The following is a 10,945-nucleotide window of genomic DNA, read 5'->3' on the forward strand; positions in this document are numbered from 1 at the left end:
ATGACAATTATGGGTGAACATAGAGTGAATTGACAGGGGAATAATTTATAAATAAAGACCCTTGTCTAGTTTTTGCTCCAATTTTCAAACATTGGCTCTATTAACCTTTGTATCCAGTTTATTAGCAGGCAACGTTCCTCATTTTTAGGTAATTATTTGCATTTTCATACCTGTTATCTGTAGCACAATGTTCATCATTATTTGTAACAAAGAGGAAGTGTGGTTGGTGAAGACCTCTTAACATCCTAGTAAACAAATTCAATTTAAATATGAGCAGATAGTAACATGTACAAATATATAACGAGAGCCCAGATATCATTTCCCCTTACATATATGGGTCAATAACACGTTCTGGTATAGGCTAGTAATCTCCCTGTCTTCTAGTTGTGCTCCTGTGTTGTCACCGGTCACACAAGCTTTCAATAGGAACCCTAAATGATTCCTATTATTATTATTATTATTATGCCTGGACCACTGTTGTCATCATCAGGAAACCCACCACAGTAAATGCCATGTGGCCCATGCTGGAGTAGGTGTAAAGCATGAAGGGGCCACAAAAATGCTGCTTAAAACTTGCAACCCTACAAATGCAACAGGAGTTAAATATTAAAAAGAAATGAAGATTTTTTTATTTAAAATTAGTGATTATTTTACATGATTCATAGCATTTTACCAAACTAAAATTAATTCTGTAATATGCTGACATTTACTTTAATAAACATAGAAATAAAAAGCCAGGAGGTGATGAAGGAAGGGTAGGAGAAGATGGGAGCTGCTCAGATAGATGTCAATGGAAGACAGATGATGGCACAGAAATGTGTGGCTGTGACATCATAATACATTGCTTCTACAAATATAATATACAAGAATAGCGATGGGGAGAACAATGTAAGGAGCAGGTTCATGTTTGTTCAAAATGTTAAATAAATGCTTTGAACAAATCCAACTTTTTTTTGTGCAAAGAATAACATCAAATATGAAAAATTTAAAATATCAAAAAGATAACAACCAAAACAAAAAACAATGGTGCCATAGTTCATGAAAGTTTTAATACTGGAGCCCTGTAGCCAGGTTACAATTATGGAATGAGGAGTAAAGGAGAAATGGTGTTACTGATGGTTTTTATATACATCTCCATATCACTTCCAAAGATCATGACGATGTAATGGTTGAGGATCCCAGCCACACACATAGCAAAGAGGAAGAAGATGATACGCTTTCCAAATACATATCCGGGAGTGCTAGAATACAGAACCAATGCAACAAATTAATGGGGGAAATCATTCTAACAGTACAAACCTGATGTTTCCTTCCATTCCCATCCGTTATAAACTTCCACCCATTGGGCCTGATTTATTAAAGCTCTCCAAGGCTGGAGAAGATACACTATCATTCAGTGAAGATGGGTAATGCAGCAAACCTGTAATGGATCTGGTCCAGGATTAAAAAAAAATTTGCTAACAAGTTGCAAATTATTTTTAAGAAATCCATTTCAGGTTTGCTGGATCACCCAGCTTCACTGATGTGTGAAGTGTATCCTCTCCAGCCTTGGAGAGCTTTAATAAATCAGGCCTATAAATCAGGCCTTTTTGCTGGGAAACGTGACCAGCCCCCTGAGGCTGAGCGGGGGCTTACTATAGGTGAAGATTGCGGAGTTGGATTGGGGACTGGTGTGTGGCAGGTACTGTTGCTGGACCAGGGCCTTACAGTAAATATTCGATGATCAAGATTTATTATCACACAAAGTAACATATACAGATAATACTAAATGTGCTACACCATGGTTTAATATATTAACCAAACAGCAGGTTTTACCTCTGTGTCTTCTCACCCAGATAACCAACAAAGTACTTCTGTCGAACAAATAAGTACATTAGGCCAGCAAAGGCTGCAGGTGCTGCATATAAAAAACAGAAACAAAGTTATTATTTTAACAGCATGCCATTTATCAAGACCAATTTTAAAGGATATCTAAATCGAAGCTTAAAAATATAATGTTGCAGCCAACATGTACTTGGAGTGGTTGTTATTAGTTTTCTCTTCTCCGTAGCATTTCAATCTATAACAATTGTCCATGGATTGAGTATGGCACAAAGGCCATCCCTGTTTAGCTGGAGAGGTTTCCTAAAGCCTTCCAGCTGCTACACATCCACTGGTTGAGAATAAATACATACAGCTGACCAATTCAGGTAACCAAAAAATTAATTGCATGAACAAAAGCAGCTCTTAAATCTTGATAGGTTCCCTTGATTAATTACAATAATAAGTCAAAGTTTTATAATATAATTAACATGGCATATTTTACCTTGGCTACATAATACTCCAGCGCACCAAAGCACAGCGAGGAATGTGGGATAAGCATCAATACAGTTTTGGCTAAAGGGAAGCAAAGACACAGTCAATGATTATTCACGTTTTTAGTGAAATTATTGGGTGTGATGGTTATCATAAAATAAGGATCATTCACTAAGAAAGTATTTGTCCATTTTAAATGAAAACTATATTGTATCACAATGCTTTATGATAGACACCTTGTGGGATTTATTGTATTAAAAGTAACATTACTGGGCGCGTGGACTGAACATAGCGGTATTCCATCCGATCTCCTACTACTTCTTTGGGAAGACCTCAACACCAGGCTACTTTACACCCATTCACCTACCATCCATAGATGACAGAAAGACAGTGTGTACTGGGCAGGTAAAGGGGCACAAGAAATTCAGAGGTATATGATTTACAGGGACATCTTATCATCTAACAGACTTGGACATAAGGGAAGCCGGCTTTACAAGCCTCAGGCCGGAGTCCTCTTTGTTCTCCGTCCTTGCCATGGCGGGACACGAGTTTTGAGTTTCTCCTGTGCAGTGCACCCACCTGGGGGTTATTTGGCTTTTCTATGGGATTTTAGGAACTCCTGTGCCTTGGATCCTCCAGGCCGGGAAAGCTATCAAAAGCCATAGTAGGCCATGTACCCACAGCGTTTGGTTAAACACCACCATATCTATTGAAATGTCTGTCCTATACACTAGTTCTGACTTGACAAGCCTCTCTACATTTCTGGCAATTGATTTTTTTTCTTATGGATGATTGGCTTCCAGCTATCAGGCTTCCCAAAGAATTCCTTCTTTTTCCTATTGTGTATCTAGGAAAAGAAGCAAAGAATACATAGGTAGCAAATAAACCTGATAGGAGTTATTAGCTTTCCTTATCTTACCCAAATCAATAGTTTCAGGGCAGGATGACTTACCTACCACATGTGTGCACAGTAGGTACTTTGTCCTGGCACAGTATTGTGTTGAGAAATACTATAAACTGTGCATTAGCAGCTAAGTGTACACAATGTTAACAGGAAAGAAGAAACAGTTATGAAAGAAGAGACTTATATCATCCCTTTTTTTCCAAAAAGCTACCTGTCAGCATTTTTTAACACCAATTTAGTTCCATCTTAAAACACTTTCTATACAGTATATCAAGTTATACAAATTATATCCTGTAAATGCCTGAAATACAGTGAAACCGCAGACAAAGAAATTTTTTCTGTGTTTTTTTTATTATTTACATCAATTTACTTTTTTATTGTGTCTACGGGCAGCAATAAGATTCAACAAAGCTTGTACACTTTTCTCACTTTAAGGGAGAAAATTTACATATTTACAATAATCTAGACTGTTGGTTTTTTTCCTCTGTGTTTCTAATGGTTACAGCACCATAGACCAAAGTGCCGATTATACAGACATATACTTTGATGATTTTATTGGCAAATTTTGGCAATTTTATAATGTTTCCATCAACTTTAGCAGTCTGCAGATGTAATAGTTTCTTAAATGTTAAGTTCATATTTAAATTGAAATCACTGCATGGTCGACCATTTTCATTCAACCTGATTGACAACTTTAAACTGACAAAATCCTTAAAATATAATGTGTTTATTTTCCAACAAGGTCATCCTCCATCACCATCCTCCTCACCAGTCATCCCTTTCATAGTCCTCACTCTTCTCCTCCTCCAACCTCCTTTTCCTCTATCCTCTTCTTCTCCCTAAACATCCTCTTTATTAAACATATTCAAACTCTTCTTCCTCTTCCATCATCCTCATTCTATTCCTAAACCTTCCTCCAATAATATACATAATCCTCCTACTATGTGTTTCTAATCACCTCTATCATCATAACGCCCTCCCCCACCACCTCCACCCTACTGTTTGCCCACAGTTCAGGACATGGACAGTTCTGCATTGGACTCCGGTCCCAGCATGGAAGTTGCAATGTATTAAAAGGATGGTTTGAAATTCCATCATCATTTGGAATGCATAAACAGTCATCTTGTCCTTTGACAGCACTCCAGATTTTTCACAAACTTACTTTGCTGTGTAGACTTTCTCAAAGGCGGGGGAACCAGTTCTTTGGAAACTCTTAGAATGTTGATTTTTGGATTCATTTTCAACTTTGAAAGCAAAGAATACTAAAAATAACAAAAAAACCAAGGGCAGATTATAACAATAAGCACATATGTATGAACTTATATGTAGCAAACTACTTTTACAAAACTAAAACCTAAATAGTACAATTTTAGTATCTGCAGCTGAGCAATCTATAAAATGTTGCTTTGGGAAATATTATAGGAAATTCTAATTTTGCTTTTTTTTAATAAAGACTAAAAAGTTTAGTAATAAAGAATATGTATTAAAAACTTTTACCAAATCTCTAGCGTAGGGTAAATTACAAATATTCATAAGGTTCAGAAAGACATCTCCAAAAAAAGCTGTGGAACTAAAGTGGTTAATGGATAAGTTGTATCCTTTTAGGCCAGGGCTACACAGACACTTTTAATCCTTTATACTGAGAGGTGTACTTACTAAACTAAACATTTCATTATGTTTATTGCTGCATTTCTCAGTAAATTGAGATTAGAATTGCCCCTGTAGCCCCAGCCTAGCTGATATTATCTGATTCAGCAGTGATGCTCATTGGCTGGCTGATATACCGATAACCACTTGAGGAAAAAAAGTACCAGTTTTAATATGACATTTGATAGCGATACTGATAGTGTCATAACAAGTAAGTTAAACTTAGAAAACTGATTTAAAGATAACATTTTGGTACCTATTACAGTAACACTGATCAGGTGCTATTTACCCAGAGAAACCATTAGAGCTTTAAGTGCAATCAGAAAGACAAATATAAAATTGTTATACTGTTTAAGCAACATTTTTATGTTACACTAGAGATTTATACCGGTACTTTAGCAAAACTAATGAACCATAAAAAAAGACAGTAGACAGTTTATGCTGATTAGGGTTGGGGGTCATATTAACCAAAAGTTTTTTTTTTTCTTACAGCTCTTTAAAGTATAATATATATTGCTTCCTAAAGCAGAATGAATTCATGTCATTTACACATCTTTTATATTTCGATGATAGGTAAAGCCTTACAAATTATATGTCCTTATGTTCAACTGGACTTGCACCATTGCTGGCTTATAGCATAGATACAGCCAACTTACATACGGCTTTTTAGGGCCATTTCAAACCCATGGTGAGCCATAGCATTTTATCCACTAACTTAACTGTATTTATGAAATATTTTTTGCATCAGATCATGACAAGTGGCTTTTGGCTGTGTGGTTGCTATTGAAGGATTGTGGCTGTAGCCATGTGCAAATGTGGTTTCCTGCCATGCAGTTTGCTGCTCTTACGCGCACAATAGAAGTTTGCTGTGCACTTGGGAGCGCAGTGTTCCACCTGGATATAATATTCAGGTCTTCAGGGAACCCTGGATATAATGTTCAGGTCTTCAGGGAACCCTGGATATAATGTTCAGGTCTTCAGGGAACCCTGTATAAAATGTTCAGGTCTTCAGGGAACCCTACTATAATTACTATATCCACAGCTCACAGTACATTAGACTGGTGGTCAGTAGGAAGAATGTCCCTTACATTGCTAGCCATTGGAAAGAAATTCTCCCTTAGAGATGAACAAAAAGATCACTGCTGTCCAATAAATTGACCTGTGAAATACAAATTGCTCATTGCTCAAGAAATCCCAGCAACCTCTGGTTGAGAAACACTGATCTAAACATTAACCCTATAAACAATAAATAAATTATACAATATTAGCATTTAAAATATGCAGAAAAGGCACAATCAAATATTTTAAATGCCTACTTGCAGATATTTTATGGACTTTCCCTGATAGGTCCCTGGACTTTCTAGGAAATTGACACTCCAAAAATGTCAATCTCCTGACACAGCCTTCTGCCTCCTTGTGTGCTCTCTATTCATCTAGGAGTGTCTGTGCTGGCCCAGCATCTCTGCCCCTCCCCTAACCTTCCTACATAACCTTTATTGTAAAAGCAAAGGGTAACACTATAGTGGTACTCAAATAACAGTTCTGTTATTTTGTTTGCAGGTATTCTGTTGCTTAAATTACTGGATTGGCCCATTTCAGACATTGGAGGGCATTTTTCCCGTTGACCCTCAATGTAACAGGGGCCATTCTTCCCCTGCTCCCCAGATTAAGGGATTTTTTTTTACCACCGACCAACAATCTAAGGGCATTTTTTACAGTGACCAGCTATGAACTGGTAGAGATCCACTGAAACCTATTTTTTTTCTTTTTTCTAGTAAAACAGTTGAGAAAAAATTGTCATTATTATCATGAGCATACCACAAAAGTTTTATGAGTCTTTTCTGCAAATGTGACGTTTCATACATAAATAAATATGAAGATGAAATACATTAAAGTACTTTAGACTTAACATTTCGTCATCTGGGTTATTAATAAAAGTTTGTAAAAAAGAGTAAATGCATCAGGATATAGAACACATTTCATGTGAATAAAACAGCAGTAATGAGTATATAGTAACAAAATCAGAACCCTTAAGACCCTGAGCATTAAACAAAACCTGACATATAGACTGCCACTTCTAAACTCTCCTTCTGAAGATACTCATTTACTGGCTGTCAGTTTTTTTGTCTGCTTTTAGTACTTTTTTATTTTTAGTAAAGCTCAGAATGTCCTTCTTGGTAGCAGCAGGAATGTAGAAATACCAAGGCGCAGTGCCAGTCATTAGAAAGGTCTCTGTTCAGGGTCAGACAAAGGGCCACATCTAGCTGGGCAGATACAGTTTTGGAGTTTGGGCCATAACCATGGCCAGGAAGTGTAGTGTTATTGACTACAAGTAGTGTAATGAAGAGCAAAACAAAGAGGTCAGAGCAAACTGAGGTCAGGGAAGGAAAACCTAAGAATTATAAAATACACTAGAATTGGAGAATCATCCAACAAGCACTTTCTGTTGCTTTTCTAGATAAATAATAATTATCTTAACTTTAGCATGGACTGTATTTATATACAGTTTACAGTCAATGGTGGGTGTGCATTTTTTGTGCACTGTGGCCACATGTCTATTTTTTTAAATTATTATATGTAACACTGAAGCATGCTAGAACTGACTCTTAGATACTTTACTTTGTGGATATATTTTTTTATAAGGCAATTTGCAATCTGTATCTTTTTACAACATGTTAGAATAAATCTCTATGTATTATGGCTAGGTCTAGACTTGCCTTGGCATCATGCAATCCTGGCCTGATTCTCGGTAGCTGGCACCTTGGTTACTTAAAGAACCAGCATCCGTAGATTTGACACAAGACTTGTACTATACTGTTCACTGATGCTCCCATTCATTCTCTATGGGGCTGCCGTGGCCTGAAACTACTTGTAATTACTCTAAACATATCTTTCTAAAGAAAGAACCAGTTTAGTGCTACTCTGTGGGTAGTTTTTTACTTACCAGTGGCACGGAAAGAGGGGTAGTAGAGGTTGTAGTCACAAATGGACCTTCCTGATCATTTCCAAAAGCCCATTTTAATGCCAGCCCTTGATGACAAATTTAACAAACTATTGCAAGTATAAGTAGTTAAAAAACAATTTTAGGGGTGCAGTGGCCATTATCAGATTGAACAATGCATTGCAGTGTTGGCTATATAGTTCATAACGTTCTTTATAGTAAACTGCCAACCGATTTTATTGGGTTGAGGAATGTTAGAAGTGGACTGATAATTGCTGAAATAATTGCCTTATCCAGTGCATGTTGACTCAAACTACATAAATGGTGAGCTCAGGGTGTGGCAAGATACCTTGGGCTCCAACCTTAAAGCAACATCATTTGATAGTAGCATGCATCACATTTATTACCAGTATAGACCACTGTGGGGTTATTATTATTATTACAAAAAACAGCCATTTATTGGGCCAAAGGTAATTTATTGTAACACTGAACTTTTATTATATGTCTCACAACTCAACTTGATACTTAAACAACTTGTAAGTAGACAATTATTGGGGCTCCCTGCAGAAAGATCACCTATGGTGGTGCACAAAATCTTAAAAAAAACTTTCTGAACTCAGTTCTCATATAAGCAGGATATAATATAAAAAAGTCAAATATGCACTACTTCTCTTCAAAAGCTCCATAGTAGAAGGTTGATACATTTGTATGTAGCCCATACTGTGTACCCTTGCAGAAAGACCACCCATGGTGGTTTACAAAATCTTAAAAGGCACTGACACAACAAAGAGGAATAAGTACAGGCAATTGAAAAAAATAAAGCGTACATATAATGTACAGGTGACAGGCACAATATGCTATAAAGGGCATTTTTAATTTTCCAGTCTTACTATTCTGGATAACGCTGATCAAAGTGACAATTGCCAGCAGGTCAATGTTCCCCACGATTTCTTGGTCCATGGTGCGGGCAGGAGCTGGATCTCTCTGGCGTTGCTTCTGATAGTATAAGGTAACTCTGCAGAATGGGGATGTGGCATCTATAAAGAAAGAGGAAGTGTTTTTTTTATCACTTTGTGATCTTTCAGCCCTTTCAGATTATAACCTACAGAGAAAGACTGGAATTTAGTAAAATGTATTTCACTTTTTCTGCATTCTAACAAATGGATTACATAGAATTTTATCTCAAGTGACCATCAAACATCATCCCATCAGAAAAAAAACAGCCTTATGAAAGCATACTTGTACTGTAATATTATATATATATATATATAGATATATATATAGCACCAACATATTACATATTACACAGCACTGTACATTAAATAGACTGTATCAATTCCAACATGCATTAGAACTCCAAAAACTAGAATTCTGTGTGATCATTCCCCCTCCATAACATGCCTTGGTTTTTAATGTTTAGATTACCGCTCTAGTGATCATAACCAGAATCAGGTTTATTGCATTTACAGTATAAGGGGTAATGGGCTTTTGTTTATATTACCACACCAGCCTAAATAAATTAGGGATGAGCGAGAATGCCTCTGACATTTTCACGAAAATTTCCTTGAACGTCTGATGGGTCCGTGAAATTTCGGTGAACGGATTTCGCGGACCCAACGGAAGATTGAGGAAATCATTACAGGATGATTCCCACGGCTGCATTCAGGTGGTACTCCTCCTGTCAGTGTAACGCAGCTGTGCTCATCAATAAATGGAGCCATGGCAATCATCACAGGATGATTCCCACGGCTGCATTTATTCATGATGAGCACAGCCGCGGTACTCCTGTGTTCTTGGATAGAGAATCTCTATCCAAGAACACATACTACAGGGCTGCAAGAGCAATCAATGGCAGCTCCACTCCCTTGATTGCTCTTGCACGTCCCAAAAAATTCGATCTCGATAGGCGAATTTACAAAGGCCGTTCTCGCTTACATGTTCGGTAAGCAAGAATGGCACACGAGGTTGAATTTTAAAATCTTGCTCGCTGATCCCTAATATAAATGAAAAACCTGCCAATGGCAGGTCAAGGGGGTGAACCACCTATCAATAGGGTTTGCCTGAGACAACTCCTGGAGATTAGATCACTTGAAAGCTGGATTGCTACTCTGTGAGGTTGCCAAAATTCTCAGTAGCACCTTTCTAAGATCTGCATGGGTCATGGAAACTGCATCACATTGTAATACATTCAGCCTGATTTATTAAAGCGTGATTTATTGCTGGATCACCTGTGTTTTCCCATGATCTATCTTTTCCAGCCTTGGAGAGCTCAGATAAATCAGACCTATTGGTAATATTTTTGGTTTCTCATTGTCAAAAAATGACATTTGAATCCACTGTAAAGAAGAGTGACCTTTGTGGAGATGGTTGTCTCACACTCTTTTTTTCTGAAAGCTAATTAATGCAGAAGTTTTGGGATAGTTTTGTTACCACTCTGCCTGCAGATCTTCTGTTCAGCAACCTGTAGCATCACCTGCCTCAATGCACTTTATGGTATTGGTGTGCTGGTGTGCTGGGGTGCCATTTAATTTGGCATCACCAGAAATATTATAGAACTAAAAACTTTTATAAAACTTTTTTTACCATCAACAATCTTTTCATGTGTTATAGTTATGTTTTATACACAACATTACGTTTTCTATGCCTAAAAATGTATTAAAGCCACCTGACACTGAAACTTTGTTTTACTGGTTTCCCATGATCATTTAAGATTCCATTTGTGTTCAGGAGCAGCCTTTTCCCATGTTTTTAATGTGGGGAACCGGTACAACTATATCCAGAGCTCACAGTACATTAGTGCGGTGGTCCATCAGAAGAATAACTCTTACATTGCTGGACAAAAGAATGTCATCTTTACAGATACCCAAAAAGATAATTGGCGTCAGTTAAGCTACGTACACACTTCCAATTATTATCGTTGGAAAACGAACGACGAACGTTCCTGCACGATATCTACGAACGATCGTATAGCACCGATCCTGTACATACAGATAACGACACGATCGTTCGCAGATATTGTACACACAATAGATACGATCGTTTGAGCGATAGAGGAACTATGTGCACGACAGGAAGTGAACGAACGTTCGTTCATTACGCATGCTCAGACCATGGACAATCAACGAACGATCGTACAAACGATGGTCAACGATCGTCGT

The 10,945-nt window shown here is 37.4% G+C and overlaps 1 protein-coding gene across 1 annotated transcript; it reads right to left on the minus strand.

Moving 5' to 3' along the window:
• Positions 1-1,030: 1,030 nt before the first annotated feature.
• Positions 1,031-8,820, minus strand: ALOX5AP (arachidonate 5-lipoxygenase activating protein). Its single transcript, XM_072404449.1, has 5 exons — positions 8,678-8,820; positions 4,362-4,461; positions 2,306-2,376; positions 1,816-1,897; positions 1,031-1,241 (listed from the first exon to the last, which is right to left on the minus strand). Exons 1-5 carry the CDS (start codon positions 8,745-8,747, stop codon positions 1,079-1,081), a joined length of 486 nt encoding a protein of 161 aa, XP_072260550.1. The 5' UTR covers positions 8,748-8,820; the 3' UTR covers positions 1,031-1,078.
• Positions 8,821-10,945: the final 2,125 nt, after the last annotated feature.

The sequence above is a fragment of the Pyxicephalus adspersus genome, chromosome 1 (genome assembly GCF_032062135.1).
Source record: "Pyxicephalus adspersus chromosome 1, UCB_Pads_2.0, whole genome shotgun sequence".
NCBI classification, from domain to species: Eukaryota; Metazoa; Chordata; class Amphibia; order Anura; family Pyxicephalidae; genus Pyxicephalus; species Pyxicephalus adspersus.